Source organism: Diorhabda sublineata, chromosome 5 (assembly GCF_026230105.1).
Source record: "Diorhabda sublineata isolate icDioSubl1.1 chromosome 5, icDioSubl1.1, whole genome shotgun sequence".
NCBI classification, from domain to species: domain Eukaryota; kingdom Metazoa; phylum Arthropoda; class Insecta; order Coleoptera; family Chrysomelidae; genus Diorhabda; species Diorhabda sublineata.
This window is the reverse complement of record NC_079478.1, coordinates 29,103,461-29,124,530: the sequence shown is the minus strand read 5'-3', so window position 1 is coordinate 29,124,530 and position 21,070 is coordinate 29,103,461. Positions and strand designations below refer to the sequence as shown.

The 21,070-nt window shown below is 31.9% G+C and overlaps 2 protein-coding genes and 1 long non-coding RNA gene across 3 annotated transcripts; 2 read left to right on the top strand and 1 right to left on the bottom strand.

The window, feature by feature from the left end:
• Positions 1 to 637: 637 nt before the first annotated feature.
• LOC130443892 (uncharacterized) lies at positions 638 to 8,331 on the bottom strand. The gene is made up of 3 exons (XR_008909898.1): positions 8,113 to 8,331; positions 5,729 to 6,002; positions 638 to 1,928 (listed from the first exon to the last, which is right to left on the bottom strand). It is a non-coding gene; the product is annotated as an uncharacterized LOC130443892 (long non-coding RNA).
• On the top strand, positions 1,825 to 20,498 carry LOC130443890 (aldo-keto reductase family 1 member A1-like). The gene is made up of 5 exons (XM_056778772.1): positions 1,825 to 2,159; positions 8,670 to 8,773; positions 11,980 to 12,183; positions 17,837 to 18,087; positions 19,907 to 20,498. Exons 1-5 carry the CDS (start codon positions 2,033 to 2,035, stop codon positions 20,199 to 20,201), a joined length of 981 nt encoding a protein of 326 aa, XP_056634750.1. The 5' UTR covers positions 1,825 to 2,032; the 3' UTR covers positions 20,202 to 20,498.
• Positions 3,000 to 4,484, top strand: LOC130443889 (soluble calcium-activated nucleotidase 1). The gene has a single exon (XM_056778771.1). It carries the CDS (start codon positions 3,250 to 3,252, stop codon positions 4,393 to 4,395), a length of 1,146 nt encoding a protein of 381 aa, XP_056634749.1. The 5' UTR covers positions 3,000 to 3,249; the 3' UTR covers positions 4,396 to 4,484.
• Positions 20,499 to 21,070: the final 572 nt, after the last annotated feature.

Below are 21,070 nucleotides of genomic sequence, written 5' to 3'. Positions count from 1 at the left end.
TTTTGTAAAATTCAATGCTCAACATCAAATTTTCGCTAGTGTGAAAATCATTTTTTGGAAAGTGATTTTACAAATTTCAATAGAAAAAATTTGAAGTATAAAAAGGTCAATTTATAAACTTGTACGTTACGCCCTCTTTCGCGTTCAACATAAATTAAACAGATTAGGAAGTGTGATCTATAAACACAATCGCCCGCTTACGCATTCTAACGTCAAGCCAGCGAGAGCGTCAGCGCGGGCGTGAACGTAAGAGTTTATAAGTACAGTTTTAAGCTATCTTATCTATTCCTGTCTCTCATCTGCCTTCATTGTCTACTTCCATTTATGAAGATCACAGTTATGCCAAAGTTCATGAGTGTATAGTAAACCAAAAAAATTCATATGTGGTTAATACAGGTATAGTAGACACTGATATAATCTTCGAAGAGCACCAAGTTGATATTCCGTGTGCTCATGCACATCTAGCAATTTACCTATGGAAGAGCCAGGTTTGACAAACAAAATTCGGGTTTTTTAACTGTTTTCCACTCGATTCATTAGAAAAATTGTAAATTACAGTGTATATTTTTTTCCTCTGCAGCTATTAGTTTTGGGAGAAAAATTTAAGAATAAAAAATATTTTTAAATAAAACAAGGATTTCAACTTACAATTTTATTTAATAACATATAATTACAGAATATAGTAAGTAGTAGTGTATCATCGTAATGATGTGCAATCTGTTTGACTGAATTACTGTTTTATTTCTGGTGGAACTGGGTGGAAATCAATAACAAAAAATAGAATAGATATTCTGTGTCGTAAACTGAACTGTGAAAATAATTGCATTCTGCCACATACCATCGAGGTCACTGACGTCAAACATCTGCCATGTTGTTTACACTCAATAACAACTAAGTTTGCATTTCTTATTAGGCAGGGTTACCAACTTAGGGGTTTTCTCCCAAATTTAGGGGGAAAAGATGTGGCATGGGTTGTTTTTAGGGGTATTTTTAGCGATTTTTATAACACTGTAAAGAATATGGATGAAAATGTTAAAAATTATGATTATGGTTCTGTCCACGCTGCAACGGAATGGTGGATCATGCACAACGTTTCAACCATCCGCAAAAATGTTAAAATTATTTAATGTCAATATGTATGATTTTAAAAATCAGAATCTGAGGAAAATGACTTGTTGCTTGAAGTTTTCGTTAATTTATGAATAAAGAATTTAAAAAAATGGTGTTGCTGAATAAAATCATTTTTTGATTGTTTGAAATTTTTATTTGTTTAATGATTTTTTTTAATGTTGTTTATTTATTTTATAAATTATAGAATTTTTTAGGAGGACTCCCTGGTAATTGTAAGGATTTTGGGAGTTTTGGATTGGGGCTTTAGGGAGATGAATTTTTGAGAGCTGGGAACACTGTTCTTAGGGTATGTTCTGTGGGTACAACATTTGTGCTAGCCAAACTTTTCATATAATATTATTTTTGATATTTATTTATTTGCATTTAGTTTGTGTATTCTAAGAAGTTATTTCTTTGAATAATTAAATTATGAGTCCTATACAAACTTCTGTCAATATTAGCGAAAGATGAACGATATTTGGCTATTAGAAAAATTTCTGTTGAATTTTTTTGAGCCTTCCCGTATATGTCGGACATTTTTCAAATAAAGATACAAGATTTAGTAAAATATAAAATGTGTAGGAAACGAAAAAAAACCTTATATACCTATACAATTATTTTTTATTCGTTTATATCCTTTATTGACAGGATGTACTGGCCATTCATAGGTTCTCCAAACTGCCATTTCATCCTTGACCTTTCCCTGGTTAATCAATAATTCCTTAACCTAGTAACTGATTCCAGCCACGACAGCCGAAATCAAGGAAGCAGCCTTCACATAAAGAGAAAAATATTCATCGAATATAAAAATTTGACACCTAAAAATAGAAGTTTATTTAAAACGTTGCTTAAAATTAGCACGAGTTTCTGGCGCGCGGAAAAGGCTTTTCTGTCGTTTTCTTTGCAAAAAAATCTCGATACAATGAAGTATATATTACTATCAAATGGTAGTGAGTTGCCCATTGTAGGTTTAGGTACATGGAAAACAGAACCGGAAGAGGTCGAAAATGTTGTGGAAATTGCTTTAAACAGTGGATATAGACATATAGGTATGTTATTTACTTGTTTGGTGCAGTATCCTTTTAATAAATGCAGGTTTGTATTTAACGCAAATATGTACTATTGATTTTAGTTCTGACACACATTTGAAAAACAGAAATTCTGACCGCCCTTTCTGTTTGGTTTTAGTGCAATGATAATAATTCTCTTTTTTTATTAAACTACTCCGTGTTCACCATCTCATTTATTATAAAACATATGTGTGATAGTTAGAAAAACAATAATATAATAATTCAAGGAGCTTGGATACTTTTCTTTTTCTATCTGAGTTTTTCTTCATTCAAAAATTGTGAATACTAAATGTACAGTATTTTAATGTTAGACATTACTGAGAAATACAATTTTTCAGTTAAATTTATCTACTGAATTGAATTGCAAGGTGATTGTGAATAAATTTGTATCAACATCTTAAAAATATTTAGAATTATTTCCTATATTATAAATCGCTGGAATCAAAAAATTTAATTGTTTTTTCCGCATGACTAAAACGGGATTAATATATGTCTATCATGTTACTAATAAAACATTCATGATTATATACAATAGCTTAGTATTCGCCCTTATAGAACAACCGGACTTTAACATTATAACAATAAAATATTTTTCAACCTAAACAGCTTCAGCATATTATTAAAATTGTCTATTAAGTTTTAGCGTTTGTTGATAATAGAACATAAATTTATTTTCCATTTAAAAGTCTTTTCAATACTGTGTTGGTCCTGCTAAGACATTAAAAATAGAACAAAAAAAATTATGATGTAATCAAAAATACTCTCGATTAACGCATTTAATCAGTTAAGTTAAAATCGCGAAAATTTCCTAGGTGATCAGCTGACATTGACATATTTCAACTATGTGTTGTATTTGACACGTTAGGTTAGATCGATTAGAAGGGGCATAATTGTATTCAGTAATTACCCTACTGTTATATGTTAGAATGCTGTTCCAACGAAATTATAAGAGAAGTTTATAATAAATTTGAAAGATGCATTATTAGAATTGTTGGTCGAAGAAAATGACTTTGGCATTTGATTGTAAACTATATTTTACGTGTTTCTTCAAATTGTTTCTTAATCAGGAATGAGTCCCACAAGAGATTGGAGAAAAGCTTTGAAATCACAACCAACATATAGAATCGGAAACAAAACAATATGTTGTCAGACGTTCTTTGTATATTCAGTGGGAATTACAGGTATGATTCTGTTATTTTGTTTGTACACAAGTTCTACTACTAGAAGTACCAGCAACTATTATATAAGAAGTAATTACAATTATACATACCCAATTACAAGGCCAATAAAAACGAGTACCATGCACATATTTAAAATAGGAGTTATAGCAGATTTAGACCAGAATTCACGTAGTGATAAGGAAAAAAATACATGGTACTCCTACCTGAAAACTGGATATTTAAGTTATAACCTTCAAACACATCGCATAATTATTAATTGGGATCAAAAAGAACCTATAGTACTTACGACAAGTTATGCTTTAAAAGGAAGAGGATTGGAATTATCTGAATTACTAACATTTGATGGTAGATTATTAACGTTTGATGATAGAACAGGTATAGTTTTTGAATTAATTAATAACAATAAAAATATCATTCCGTGGTTAATACTTATGGATGGAAATGGAAAAAGCCTCAAAGGATTTAAGTCTGAATGGGCTACAGTCAAGGATGAAGTGTTACATATTGGATCAATAGGCAAAGAATGGACAACTGCCACTGGAGAATTTGTAAATAATGATCCTCAATTTATAAAAACAATTACAAAAGAAGGTTATGTTAAACACATCAATTGGGTAGACCAATATAATAAACTAAGAAGTATTATAGGAATAAGCTGGCCAGGGTATATGATTCATGAAAGTGCACTTTGGTCAGATGTTCATCAACAATGGTTTTTCCTACCAAGACGATGTAGCAAAGAGCCATATAATGAAAGTTTAGATGAACACAGGGGATGTTCTGTTCTCCTAAGAGTAGATCCCGAATTTCATAATATTAATGTGATAGAAATTGGTAATGCCAAACCGACCAGAGGTTTCTCAAGCTTTAAATTTATTCCAACATCAAATGATGAAGTGATTATTGCTCTGAGGACTGAGGAATTAAATGGAAATACAGCAACTTATATAACAGCATTTACTATTGATGGAAAAATATTGTTGGAAGACGAACATATAGCAGATGATAAGTACGAGGGACTAGAATTCATCTAGTTATTCTCTAGTCAATTATTTAAATATTATAATAGTTAAGTTGTATATTTCTTTCACAATAAAACATTTGAAGTTTGAGATGAATAGTTTATTTTTAATGCAAAAAAATTGGTATGTCAATAACTGAGCTTCAAAGTCTAAATATTTCGAAAGCATACTTTTATTATAAAACATATACTTTTATTTACAATTAATGGATCAGTAGTGATTTTGAGTATTGTTAAAATATTAAATAATGCTTCAATACAAATACTGCCACAGATTATTTATCTTCAAGATCTTGTTATATTGTCAAATTGTCAGAATCATCAAGGAATATAGAAAGTTTAGTAATTGTTAAATTATATTATTTGGTTTTATATTTACTACAAATGCAATGTCATTATCAGTTATCAAATTTTTATATTGTAAATAGTCAATGGAGAGCTAATGCTGTCAGTTTCGTGGGATTACAAAGGTGTTGTTTTTCGAGCTGCTTCCAAGAAACCAAACGATCAATTTTTTAATGAAATTGGATAAAGCAAAGAAAAACGACCAGAATTTTTTTAGTGTTTCACCATGATAATGCAAGGCCTCACACATTTTCAAGAAACTATTGGAGCTTGACATCATCTGATTACCATTTATTTAGAAGTTTGCAATTCTTTGATGGTCAAACTTTCATAAATGACGATGACCTTCAATCGCACCTGGTTCAGTTTTTTGCTGATAAGAACTAGAACTTTTATGAGTGCGGAATCATCAAGTTGAAAGAAAGATGGCAAAAGGTCCTTGACCAAAATGGAAAATATATAATTGATTAGAAACTATTCTTTGTTACAAAAAGTGTTTTATTTTATACTACAAAACCGAAATTACTTTGTCGCCAATATTTTTAGCTACTTTGGTTAAAATTTTTTAATTTCAATATAGCATACACTATTTTACTGAACTTATTTCAAATAATTGATCATGTTTAACAACTATTTAAAGAAAAGGGGTGAGTTGTATTACTGGGTCAAATAAAGTTGTGAATTAGGCGTTTTGCCATCTTAGGTTTCATGGAGAAAATTAGTTTATCATTTTTACAAAATCTGACAAATATTGTGTACAAAGTTTGAGTCTTTGACATTAAAAAAATGTTTTGTTGCTTCTCTTCCAAGAGTCAGAAGTAATTTTTCATTACTCAGTCATTGACGAGGACATGCAATTTTTCTTGAAGTAAATACTTATTGGAATCAATATAAAAAAGTATGTATTTTCAAGCATGTTTTACAGAATACAATTATTATTTTGTTATAATCCGTAACGTACAATATTTAAAGCAATTTAACTCTCAATTACCTGCAATTACCTTTACTTAATGCCGGAAACTATATCTAGTGACAAAAAAGTTATTCTTTTTGATATTGCCATTATTACACTTAAATTTTGGATAATCCATTAAAGGCTGACCACTTTCCAAATCTATCTAACAGTAAGACAAACTAATTTTCATTCATTTCTCCAGTTTCATTTCCTTTTTCAAGTATTCTAGGTTATCTAAATCAGAAACTCCTGGAGTTTTTATAATCATTCTAAAGCGGAAGGCTTTGAACTTCAGAGCTTAATCTTCAGTTTGATCGAACCTAAGAGGTAAATAATTGAATTTTAGATTCTGTATTTAATTTAGAAGTTTAGTACAAATACACCTAATGGATAAAAGAAACCTTTAGAGGTGCAAGAAGAAATATTTCCTCCTAAAAGTTATGTGATTTAAAATTTCCTTTTCATTCTGACACTAACTTTTTGTAGATATTGTGCTTTTATACATAAATTTAGGTTGAATAAATTGTTCTAATGTTCTAAAGTATGCCGAAAATGGGACAGTGAGAGAATTATCTTTTGTTATGTTAGTATTATAACCATTTAATACATTTGATAACTATACTTTTTTAAACCTGACCGAGAAGTATTCAAAGTTAATATTCAGTCATTCATGAGCACCAAGTCGAATCCAATAAAATGGAACCAACCAGTATGTTAATAGAAAAGATAGAAGATACATAGAAGACATCCAAATATATTTTTATAGAGTATATGTGGATGTTTGACAAATTAACAAAAACTTCCACAAGGAACCAAATACCTACATGATTAGCCGTTTGGCAAGAAATGAATGCAGATGATTGTAGAAGTATTAAGGAATTGTAAATGAATTTTCAGATAGAGAAAGCAGATACTGTGTTTTAATAAAATTTGTGGATGTAGATGTATATTTTGACAAAACTTGTTGTTGTTGTTACATAAAATCAAAGATTTGTATATTAAAAGTTCGCGACAGGAATGATGAAATTTGAAATGACTTAAAAGCATTTTCTCAAAGAAGTCCTCTTATTATTACTATACAGAATTCTTAACTTTTTTGGGACAATGCATCCTTATGTGTTTTCATCGGCCCATTATCATTACCACAGATGATGATAGTAGTGATGGTGAATTGACATGTCACCGATCAGGGGATGAGTAAACATAAACATGTAGTTCATAGTTAATTGTGGGCGGCCAAAGGACCGTCGAGCACATAGGCCTTTAGATAGGTCCGCCGTGCCACACTTGACGTTACCAAAGGTCGATGTCCTTTGAGCCGATCAGGCGATTTGGCTTGAACCCTTTGATGTCATTAGGCAAGTTGTAAGGCTTGCCCAAATGCTCGTATGAGGGCAGGGCACTACAGATGACGTGATCCGCGGTTTCATCCTTCTCCATGCACCAACTGCACTCCGGATCGTCCGTGATGCTTATTATATTCGGTCACTACTCGGATTTCCCGCCTGTTTAGTTGGAGCAGTTGTTTGGTGTGGGAAGGTCCATCTATATGTGCCTTCGTTTGTCTCATGCTAGGTGTTTCTATGTATCTTTGCCGAGTCCGCGTTAGCTACACTTTTAACTACACCAAGGATGGGTTCTGGGCCCATCGGTGAGCTCGCCGATCCCAAGGCGAGTACATAAACAGGTATTTAAAATATTTTTATAACATTCGTACATAAGAATATTCTTTGTAATAATTTTTTTATTTTCCCATAGCTACATATTTTTATAGAATACTAATTCTTTTTCTACTGCCTTTACTGATTGAATCAGACATGGTTTCTTTTAATAAGGCATGTACCAACCGAATATATCTCATCATAAAGGTTAGAAGTGTTTTATGTATCACAAGAATTAATATTAGTGAAATAGCGTAGGATATGATGTACGTGAATTTTAATTTTAAATATCGATAGATGAATGTGATGTCAATGATATATAAATATATTCACCTGCTGTGAAATTTTTAAGCTGCCGATTTGCACACCCTTCTCATCGTTCACCTCGATTTTCGCTTTATATTCATTAAATTGATTGAAAACAATCCTATTGAGTTTGAACTGTAGCTATATTCAACTAATCAAAAACATATTGATGATAAGTTGAAAATACTATACATTTTCAATAGTTTTCATCCATATATTAATAGAATATCAAGATGTTTAATTATTAATTTTTAGGTTATACAAAAATAATCGAACATCGATTTTGTATATATTTTTGATATAAAATTGGTGTTCTGTTGACATGGCTGCAATGAATTTAAAAACTCGTCAACCATATGGTGACTGAAAAAGTACATTTTCTTTCTAATGTTCTTATTTATGTAAACAATTTTTTATTATAAAAGGATGGGATGAATTTATACACACGGTGTATTATACTTACGTAATTTAATCATGCACTAATTTACACATTTAAATTCACCAATATTTATGTACACATTCAACATCTACTTTATTTAAATTGCACTTTTTAGTTCACTATCTCGATATATTGACTATAGCATCAAATCGTTGACCGATTACGACTGTTAGAGCTCTGCTTTATATATTAAAATCATTTCTAGAGCTTTCGAATTATCGAAATCTCAAGACTGTCGTAAACAAACAAAAATGCATTCTTAGACATTGACTATAAAAACATAAATCCGGTCATAAATCTTCGATAACATGACCGGATCAAGGTATATTTATTGGCCGAGTTTATAACAATATTATAAAATTGACACTTTTACCAGAAGCATATAATTTAGTCCACACCAATAAATATACAATATTGAGCAGATCCTCTAGGAAAAAGGAAAATGGTTTAGTACTTTATTCAAGTATTATCGTATCATACCCCTCCAGACTCCCTTACGACACGTGGCATCTTAGAAAATATTTGTTTCCTATTTCACATTGACATATATAAAGTTTAGATTGAAATTTAATTTGTTACAGATACTGCTTTCAATTATAATACAGAAGAACCAGTTGGTAAAGTAGTAAACAGATGGATTTCTTCAGGAAGTGTTCGAAGAGAAGAGCTCTTTATAACAACGAAAGTGAGTTACGAAAGTTAAATAAATCAATATCCATGATAAGACTCTTAAATGTTTTAATTTTCTAATCAAAAGATTTGCAACAAATTAAGATTTAATAATAATGAAAATGTGGAACTCTTGTACATTTCGCTATAGAATTATTGATGTCAAGTTTATTATTTACTGCCAGTACTCTCACTACTTCTTATTTCTCCTCTTTTTTACTATAAGGGTCATGCCATGCAAATTGTTTTCTCTATCATGTAAGGTCTTTTTTCTGCAGATTGGAAAGGTACTCTTATTCAACCCATACCAAAAAAGACGATTCCCAATAACTATAGTTTGATTGTTTTAGTCCCAGCCATTGCCAAGGCCATGGAGAAACTCGTTAAACAGCAAATCTTGAGATATTTCGAGTTGGCTAACATAATCCGCCACCATCAATATTGTTTCCGTAAATATAGATCAACCGGGGATCTCCTGTATGTACTCAAGCTATAGAGAAATGTGGGGAATCCAGAGCAATCGCACTTGACATATCGAAGGCTTTTGATAGGGTTTGGCATGACAACTTCTAAATAAATTCCTCTCTTATCGGCTGGTTTAGTAGGTTTCACAAAGACCGACCCATCTAGATCAACGCTGGTGTTCCTCAGTGATGCATCTTGTCACCTAATTTTCTTTCTCCTGTACATCAACATCGACAAAACTACAAACTACCCAAATCCGTAGGCAGCATCAGATCACCACCAATACCGATTTTGAAAACATTCTGAAATGGGATGGAACCAATATGATTGAGTTTAATACAGCAAAGACCCAGGATGCTATTTTTACAAAGAAAACTGGCGCAGCAATTCAGGATTTGGTCATGTCTGACTGGACATAAAATATCAACATCTCGCTTGTTGGATGTTGAGGTTGAAATCAATATCTTTTGGCATAGTCACGTGGACGATGTAGCCAAGGCAGCTTCACAAAAATTCGGGAGCCCTCTTTAAGAGCAAAAGACTATATACTTCGCGATAATTTCTAATTCTCTACAAGGCCTCCCAGATTCGTTCATCCCAAGAATACCTTGAAGATGTTCGACTCAATACAAAAGAAAGCATTTCGACTTATAGGCGATCCAAAGTTGACCAGAAACTTGGACAGCTTAGAGCATAGAAGAAAGGTCGCCGACCTGACTGTTTCACCGATATTACCACGGCAAATGCTCTTCCGAGCTGTCTAACGTAATCCCGTCTACAGCAGTTTTTTCAAGACTCACTCGAAGGCAGACGTCGCCCATGAACACCGAGTTCGCTTGGAGAACGTCAATTTATCATGATTCTTTTCTTTGGAGAAGTGCAAGCTTGTGGAAACAGCTACCAAAGCACGTCTTTAAAGAACACTACAGAACAACCTACAGAAGTTCAAGATCAATATCCACAGGCATCTCCATACGGCAGGCACTACTCGAATTACTTAAAAAGGGTTTACATAAAAAAAATCATTCAACTACTTCTCGGCTTACCTCTTCTTTTTCCTTATTCCTTGATCTTCTTTTCTCACTATGATACGTTTTTTCTTTTAACATACTTCTCCGATTTTTTCCTGTTATTGTTTATTTTTTAGTAATCTCACACCAATGTTATTTTTCTTTTTTTGTTGTTCACTTCTATATTCTGTCAACTTAGATTTTACAATTTTCTTTATTATTTGTAGTGATGGTCTTATAAATCGTTTAGTTTCTTACATCTTGCAATATTTTGACCCCTAAATATTTGAATGTATCTATTTGTTTTGGTTGTTACCATTGGTCGATTCTATAACACACGAGCCGTGTTTTAAAAGCACCATTTTTAAATTACGCCGTCGTTATTATTGGGGGGCTAAAGATGCCGTTACCATCGGAACCATCCGATCGAGTCTACATATTTTTGCGTGATTTGAAAATGCCACCACCTATTGAAAATACTGCTGACTGGGAAGTGGGTGGTGCAATACGTTGTGGATGACCTTCAGACATTACCGATGACTTGATTCAAAAAGTGGACATTAAAGTTAAAGAGAACAGATGATTCATGATTTCGTCTTTATCTAAAAGATTTTCAGTTGTTTCATGACATGACATGACAAAATTGTGTCCGAACGTTTGAATCATGTGCGATGGAATGGAATACAAAAGCTGGTTCCACGATACGATAATTTTCTTATTTTTAATTGGAATTATGTAGAAAAGTAAAGTATGGTCTTTCAGATGAATAAATTTTTTTATTTAAAAATGGTGTTTTAAAAATACGCCTAGAACTTTATGTTTGTATTTCCGAAGTATAACCAATCAATATATACGTATAACAGATATTGATAAAAAAAATTGAAGGCCGATTGAGGTGGAACATGACCACTTGCAAGAAATTGCATGCAAGGTTAAAATATGTTTAATTCTGACGTAAGACGGTTGAATCGAGTGTTTTAGTTAGTCATGTGGTACGAATTAGACTAAAACGCCATCTATAATAGATATACTGTCAAATGTTGAAGAGGTTTAAACCTAACATTGTTTAATTTTTTTACAGGATTTATTAACGTAAATCATTTTGATTAATGGAATAAAATTGATCGATTAATTTTTTTATTGTGCTTTAAAAAAATGAACATTGATATTCATAAAATATAATTATTTATTCAAAGATATTCGAAATCAAGATCATTTATTCACGGGAATGTATCGTCGGATTTTTCTTTTCCTGATTTTGATGCTTGACGCTCTTTACATTAGATGCTACATCTTTTTCAGATGGCGATCTAAGCTCATTCGTACCATGTGATTAATACACTCCAGCATAAGCATGAGATTGCACCTATAGCAAGTTGTCTGACATTATGCAAGGTTCTTGCCATTGCATCATGGCTGTAACTAAACAAAACCATTTCCTTTGCTGCGTGGCTGACAATTCTTCAGAATTAAAAGTAAAGTGAAAAAATACCGGAACAAATAGATGAAAAAGTTAGTAACCAAAGTTGTCAAATGGACCAACGGATCTGACCAACATTTGTATGGTTTTTAATCTAAAGTTTTTCTCCTAGAATTGTCACTTGCATGAAATAAAAATATCACCAAACGGATAAGGTTGCAAGTGCGAGATTTTTGATCTAGGGAGTTGTATTGTATCGCACATAGTCTAACTCCATGTCAAGCGGTCAACTTTAATATACTCTGATGGAACTATTTATTTTTTTAGCTGCCTGTTTGGGGAAACCGACCAAACGATGTCGAAAAATATCTAAAGTTATCACTAAGTCGATTAAATTTAGATTACGTAGATTTATATTTAATGCATATGCCATTTAGTTTTCACAGTAATAAAGATAACACTGCTCCTTTGGTTAAAGAAGACGGTACATTCAGTTTGGATATTGAAAGTGATATTACAGCAACATGGAAGGTAAATATATGCAATGAGAATTTTTATGAATTGTATTCCAAAACCAAAACTGGAAATTTAACAACATACTATGGAGGGTAGAGAGAAGGAGTAGTATCCCTTTTGGTAGAACAGTTGAAAGAGTGTCCAGCTGTATATGATAAATAACAGCTCAAAAACTTTTCTCTATGGCGTTGGTGTAGACAAGGGTATGATATGAATGTAGCAATTGTAGATAAAATGAATTTAAAAAATTCAATATCCTCTTTGACACAAACAGACCATTATTGAAAATTTTAACAACTTGCGGTGTACAAAATAATGTAGTAAATATAACCTAAAAGAAATTTACCCTGACGCGAATGTGGCGCCACCTTTATTTATTGCATTTAGGTGGAAACTTTTCGTATATACAGATTGTTCTTGTCTCTACCCTCCATACAACATACTAAGTGATAAAAAATAGTAATCAAGAATTATAGATGTGACATTATTTGAAGAATCAACTAGATTACGCAATGTTTCTTCCAATTAAATCAGTATAATAAATCGCTTGTGGTTCAATAGATATGATAGTATCAGTTTTCAAAGATTTTCTCAATTTTCATGATATTCATAATATGGTTTTTTCAAATTGATTCTTGAATTAAATGTAAGTATGGATTGAAAAGGAATCTCGACATTGCTTTAGTTAACCATAAAAGACTAATGTCAATGGATTAGGTGTGTAGTTACACTGAAATAAGTCACAATCAGGGCCGGATTAAGCTAGGGGCTTGGGGGGACTATAGCCCCGGGCCCCAGGTTCAAGAGGGCCCCATCATTTGGAAATCATTCTGTATTTTTTGATGTATTGATACCACAAATCTAACGTATTGATATTATTTTGTGAATTTTTCCGGGTTTTCGAATTCCTTAAGGGGGCCCCGTCATTATTTTAGCCCCGGGCCTTTGAAATCTTAATCCGGCCCTGGTCACAATGATTAATTGAATCATAAAAAAAAACTATAAACAGAATTAAAGATTTTTGGAGAGGGTTCAAAGAAACAACAAAAAATATTTTGTCTATATCCTTCAGGATCTTGCACATTAGCGAGAACAACTGGACATAAAGATATAAAGCGAAACTAATCGATTAGAGAACTGACCAAATTTATAGCATTTGTTGAATAAAAAAAGTTGAGATGATACTTGATTGGATACCTTGCCAGAAGATGACAGACATACCGAAATCTAGCTGAAAAGTTGGAGCTGGCAGAAAATGAGACATATTATAATCATCTAGGAAGGGTCTTGATCTTATAGAGGATGAAGATTGATTATAAAAAATGAATCGAATCAATCTCTATTCAATTGTAAATCGAGAACATTTTGTCCTGTACAATTATCAGTACACTTTTGTTATTTAGTCATTTGGAGGGCGTCAATAATCAACGATTCACTATTTATCATATAAATATAGTAGATTGGTACAGTTCTCATCACTAGCGTCGATTCTAAACCCACAATTAAAATGTTTTATCTGGAACTGTTGGTTAATACTGAACGCGCTGTTTACTATCATTACACCAACACTTACATTGACACTATCTGATGATAAAAAAAGTTGAATTTGGTACTTGATTGGATAGCTCGCCAGAAGATGATAGAAAGACCAAAATGTACCTGAAAATTTGGAGATTGCAAAAAATGGGACAGATTGGAATCATCTAGGAAGGGTCTTGATCTTGTAATGGATGAAAATTGATTATGAAAAATGTCGAAAAAAGGGTTAATGAATTGAATCAATCTCTATTCAATTGTTAAAAGAGCATTATGTAAGTTTAATGCATTACCTATATAAATTAAAAAATTCCACAATGATAAAGGTAGGATTTGGAAACTTACAGGATTATATTCGAGATCAACCGTCCAGAAACTAACAGTGCAATTTTGTTAATTATTCATTTTGAGTCATTGAAATAAAAATGGGGCGTCACTAATCGACGCTCCACTATAGATCATATAAATATAGTAGCGTCAAGTCTCAGTTAAATTTTCAGGATCTGTTGGTTGATGTTAAACGCACTGTTTACTGTCACTACACCAATACGCATTTACATTGTTCAGTTCGCGTCGTAATAACCTTATTGTCTTTAGAAACCGAAGGAAACTTATCCAAAAGCACGTCGGACAATGTAATTATGAGTTGATTTAGTGGGTTCAGTAAGTCACAATTTAGTGTTTTACCATTAAATAGTTGCTTTAATTCCACATATCTTTAAAAATAAGATAATCAAGAATACAAACAACAACCTAATCAACTAGATAAATATTTTCAAAACATAAACAAAAACACAGACAGTCTTTGAGACGATCGAGTCAAATTATGTGGGTAACAGGTTAGGTTAGGTTAGGTTACCCAAAAAGGTAAGTGTACATCGCTGATTCATTGAAAAAAATATATACCTACGTTCGGCGGCTAAAAAAAGATTTAATTTATGCAGGAGTTTCTAGAATTAGAAACAAAAGTGCATAAATATTTTCGAAGACAATGTGAAAGACAGAAATTGCTAAGTGGAAGCCATCAAGGATTAAATTTTTAATAAACATATAGTAATAAATTATGTATGAACAAATGTTTAATGGTTTGTACCCAAAGAGGACCTCTAAACTGAAACAGTCCACGAGACCATATAAAATTTAAAACCAGAAAAATTATAACAGATTAGAAAAATACACAAATCTTACAAAAGAAAGTTATAACAGAAACTTAGAGCGTAACACAGATTCGAAGCAAATTTTTAAAAATACTACCATGGATCCGATGGAGAAGAAATTCTCATGTTTTTTAAAAAAATCACTAGTGAACAATCACCCCTCCGATTTCATTAAAATTTTATTTTGTTATATTATAGAGAAAATTAAGCTGAATAAGAATATATACACGGTATTTCGGAATAGCACTCCAATCTCTCAGGAAATGATTCTATAGTTAAATATAAGGAAAAAAGTAGGTATAACAAAACTTCCAAAAACGCTTCGTAAGCGAGTTATAGTGAGCGATAGATTTCGCCCGGATTCCTGATCCACCAATCATAGGAAGAAGCCATATTGAATGTCCCAGGTCTGAAATTACAAATTTGTTTGATCTACACGTATTTTGACCTGAAAAATTGAATAAAATAGGTCTCAGATCTGTAACTGTATTAGTTTTCACGTTATCTGACGTAAAATACAAAAAACTCAATTCCAAAATACATTTTTTTCGTTAAATGCCTAATAAATGCATCAAACTTTCAAGTAAAACTTACAGGAAAATTCAATTCTGAAGAGAATGATGTGTACAACCTCAATAAAAATCAAATGCAAGTTAAAAATATCTTTATTTTACAGAATGAAAATTAAAAATGAGCAAATTGTGTACTTACATTTAACGATGTTGTTCTATGTAGCCACCATCCTGTCGAAGACAGCATATTTTGAACTTGCTTTTATTTTTTATTGAGGTTGTACACATAATTTCTCTTCAGAATTTAATTTTCTGTAAGTTTTATTTGAAAGTTTGATGCATTTATTGAGCATTTAACAAAAAAAAGGGTATTTTGGAGTTGAGTTTTTTTGTATTTTACTTTAGATAACGTAAAAACTCTTACAGCTACAGATCTGAAACCTATTTTATTCAATTTTTCAGGTCAAAATACGTATAGACGAAACAAATTTGGAATTTGAGTTATACCAACTTTTTCCTTATATTTACCTATAGAATCATTTCTCGAGAGATTGGAGTACTATTCCGAAACACCCTGTATATAAAGGTCGCGGAAAGCAAACTTCACATCGTTTTTCAACTTTTCAGAAAAAGAAAAATATTTCATACATCATAGTTATCAATATTTGTTTTTTTTATTCGTGTTTGAACATGAAAAATATAAAATTCTATGGATTTTTGTCTATTGCTGTTCATTGATTGATATTCTATTAATATTCTTAGATAAAATTACTACAAGATTCAAATATTCATCATTCTTAAATTAGTCCATTGAAATGTGACATGAGTAATTTTATTTTTGGACATGTGTGGGGGGTCAATAGAAGCTCATCCTCAAGTTTGTGAGGTCGCTACCCTTATCCCCCGGCCGCTATCTTGGAAAAAGGGGTGCAAACACCTTTTTCGCGATATCTCGGAAACTATGAGAAGAATTCTAATAGGTGATTAAAAATATTATCATATCGAGGATTACCTTATAAGCAAGATGTCCTTGGAGTAGGCCTACTTGGGATACCACGTGAAAAAAACCTATAAACTAACCAAAACTATTTTTTTTTTAAACAATGCAAGTACCGTATTGCGAAGGTTATTAGCGACATGTTAGTTTATAGTTTGTTATACAATTGAGTGTCTTTAGATACTTAATTATGTTTGCAATATTACACTTTTCGTTTAGTATGGAGATTATATTATTGAACAGTTGTTTCATAGTCTTTCTAACATTTCAATAATAAATGTTTCACATTTAGGTTTTCATTACAAGTGTTACATACCGGTGGATTTTCACACTTAGGAGTGTGTCACTTTGGTGTGCCCTAGCCTTAGGCGATCGATGGTTTATTAAACTCATTTCTGAATCTCATTGTAGCTTTCTGTGATATTAGGCAATTGTCATCCACTCCGCCATAAGAACGTCTCAAGCTACAACCAATTTCTCTATTCAATTATTGTACCTTACTAATACTTTTTCTTAGGCGTTTTCTGACTTCTACAGTAATATATGTATTAAAAAAAAGATATAAAAATCAAATGGCAGATCGTCCGGCCGTTCTACTCAGGCGATTTTCTCAATTTTTTTGACCGCACGATATTTATCATTAAGCATTCAAAGTCACTCATCTTATGCCTTCATTAAGTTATATTAAAAATACTATTTTCTTGGTCATTTCTGACGTTTTTATAGGTTTCTTTTTTCATATCTCGGGTTCTAATTGATTTAAGTCGCTCGTGTTGGTCTAAGAACAATCAGTAAATTGAACCCCTATGAGTGAATTGATTAGGTCTGAGGAGAGTCAAGCGAGGACAATTAACTCCATTCTTATATTTTTCTGAGATTTTTGCTGCACATCTCGAGTTCTAATTGAGGTAAGTCATTCTTTTTGGTCTAAGAATAATCAGTAAATCAAGCCCTTTCATTTGAGATATGAGTGAATTGCTTGGGTCTGAGGAGAGTTAATCGCGGACATCCAGGATGATGTCCGCGCTTAACTTAAATTTTTTTACTAAGCCCTGATACTTTGTGTATCCCTCGATTCAATTTATGACGAAGCTTTAATAATCGATATAATCATTGCTGCGAAGCCTAGTTGTAAATATTAAGGTGCTTTCAAAGTTTCTTCAAGTGTTTGTTCAGGAATAAATTCGTTCTCATCTTCCATCATCTCTTATCCAGTTCTCACAAATTAATTATTTTTGATGCTATACCATATAACAGTAAAATAATATAAACTCATTTTTTTATGAATTAGATTTGATTTGTTGATTTTAATTCTAAATCACTATGATTTTGATATTGTATGTATTTTAGTATAATTTTATTTACTTAAAATATTAACTAAGAAGTTTAGTGTTAACTATCATTTCTTCTAGCAAATTGATACCTTTTACATAAGCTCTTATTTAACATTTGTGGATTTTTATTAGCAAATGGAGAAACAAGTCAAGAATGGACTAACAAAAGGAATAGGTATGTCAAATTTCAATGAACAACAGGTGAAGAAGATTCACAATATAGCAGAAATAAAACCAGTAGTTTTACAAGTTGAACTTCATGCTTATTTACAACAAAAGGAATTGAGGAAAGCGTGCAATCAGATGGAAATTGCCGTGACAGCTTTCGCCCCGCTAGGAAGCCCAGGAACAAATCAGCATTTTACTAAAAAATATAATTTTGCGTACGTATAGGTAGCCATATAGTTTTTTTAAACTAGATGGCACTATTGAGGTTTAGTTTATAATATGTTTATGTAACAAATGTTTCTGTCCCCCCAGGAATATGTAAATATTATATCGAAATGAAGATAATCTTCATTCTTTCTTAGCAGTTGAATTCACTACCTATTTCTAAAATAACATATATTTTTGGGGTTCCCATCTAGCGGTCAGATACAACAACTGGGCGCCGGTCATATTATTGATGCGTTTTTTCGTAAATAAACTTAGGTGATCATAGCACCAAACATTTGTCTTCCAATTCTTTTAAAGAATTACTTATCTGCGCTGTAGTGAACTGTATTCATAGGACAGATAAATACCTTGTCAGACTAAAAAATGAGTCGTAAGGCGCGTGAAATTTCTATCAACAATCCGATCGCTCATATATATTAGCTGCTATTTAACATTACGCCAAATTTCGTTTTTTAATCTTTTCAAAAGTCTAGATTGATGAAAAGAAGTGTGAAGGATACTACCAAGGATTAATTACCCATATTGCTTTTTTACATCTACTCTACACGGATCATCAATCCATATTCCAGATGAAAACATTCAACATGAGTATAATGAATTTTTGGTTTTTCGCACAGGAAATAATGAAACTGAACAAATATGATATGATGATGAATTTATTATTTTGATATATAAATATCTAAAAAAAATCACAATTACTCCTAGAGATGCAAGATATAAATTTCTGCAGGGAAATTGAAATCAAGTGGAAAGGAAGAAAAACTATTCAGTTTTATATTGTTTCATCGAAATCCTAAATCATTATATGTGTCGTATGTAATGATTTAGGAGAATTGGATGCAATGAAAGTGAAAAGAAAATACAAGGTTAGGGAATTGTGAGCTTCTAAGCTCTTGTAATTCTTCATAGCTTCTTTGCTCGTAAAGTTCGTGTGGAAAACTAGGTCTGTCTAATTCGGGGACGCGTGGCCACTAGTCCTTATCTTCGTATCGCAGCTTAAACGGGTAGCAACCACAATTCTGAACTTTCTTCTGATTGCGCTCACGGTCATGATGAGTCAATTTATCATTATATCCCCTCAACAAAGTCATACTTCTTTAAACAATAATCACTTGCATTGCTCCGGTATGTCTTTTATCCTCGAAACACATCAATAACATGGCCAACACCTTGTTGCCATGACTGCTTCGTGTACCCCAAGGCTACCTTCTACAAACGAGTAGCTCTAGTGTAAAGTGATTCGATTCCATGGCCCTATCAAGGCGTCAAACTGCCCACTCCTTGAAATATTATAGAGAGGATTTAAAGCGGAAAATAAATATAAAAGTGCTAGTTCAGGACCAGCAGTGAAAGTGTTAGGGTCCAAGGTGTTCACAGTGTTAAGCACATTATCTTTCATGTCTATTTTAATCTTTTTATATTTTTGTTTCAGCTTATCACATCTTATCAATAAACGAATGATCACCCTCATCCCGCACCTCTCTTGATATTGGCTTCAAAGTGGGACCTTAAACGTTAAAAATTTTCAAAATTCTAACGCTGTTTAACCCGTGAACATAGTTATTTTGGTCATAGTCCCAGCCGCGAAAACCTATTTCCAAAAATGTTTCGACTACCACTATTTTCCTTAAATTGTTTTGTAATCATGCTCCACAATATTATGTAAAAATTTAAATTGTATGTTACTAAATTTACCGGAATATTAAAACTATTTACGAAAAGATCAACGAAAATACTCGGTGGTACCATCTAGTTCTAGTAAAGAGCTACTTGAATAAACTTTCATCTATTTGTTTTTTATTTTAGATTTGATAATTATCCAGACATTTTGGGTTTGCCAATAGTCCAAGAATTGTCAAAAAAGTATAAAAAAACTCCTGGACAAATATTATTGAAACACCTTATTCAACAAAATATTTCCGTTATACCCAAAAGCAGCAATCCTGAAAGACTTAGAGCAAATATTGATTTATTCGATTTCAATTTAAGTGAAGAAGATATGCAACAATTGGATGATTTAGACCGAGAAGAATCTGGAAGGATATTCAATTTTCTATTTTTCAAAGGAGTGGAAAAACATCCTGAATATCCTTTTAAATAAATAATCCATATATAAATTATTTTCTTTTAAATGTAGATCAATGTTGTAATACATTGTTTCAAAAATATTCTTGTGTTTTGAGTAAAAGCTCCTATTTTATTATTGGGAAAATTTGATGTATCATATAGAATTGTATTCAATCACACATTGTGTTCAACTTGATTATACGAAGGTTGCTTTTTTTTCAATCTACAATCGCACAGTATGATGAGCAGGATTGCAGCAGGTGATTGGTGTGCGTAGTAGGCGACTGCGCGTCTTTCCTGCTCAAACGTTCTGTCAGTAATAATTGCAACAGATCATTTTCTGTTGAGTTGCAGTCTCACTCCACGTGTGAATTTCCAGCAGTTATTTGTTTTTTAAAGGTAGAAAGGAACAGTGCAGTGGAAAATCATTGGAGAATGAGTCCACTTTATGTTCCTTTAGTGTTAGATTTGGTTTTCAGTGTCTTAGATCTTTTCAATACATATATTTAAAAATATATCTTGTTTTAAATTCCAAATTCGTTTTTCTAGTACTAATTTTAGTTATTAACGAAAAATGCGTTTTAACTGTAACATATACAACAAATAAATAAAAAATAAATTGAAAGCTAACATTTCAAAATATCTGCAGTGCTCTTTCTTCAAACTACAAATCTTTATTGAAATACTATCCTATTGTTGATTCTATATTTTATCGATTATATACAATATTTGCTTTAAACAGTGTTATTCTATATATTTAGAAAAAAAATCCAGATACTCTATCCTGAGAAAGAAAATTCTATTGAACATTCAGATATTCGCTGGATATGTGATATTCGAAAAAATTGAAGGGTTGTATTTCTGTTTTTCTCATCCCTGCAGTGGTTTTTTAAGATATTGAGA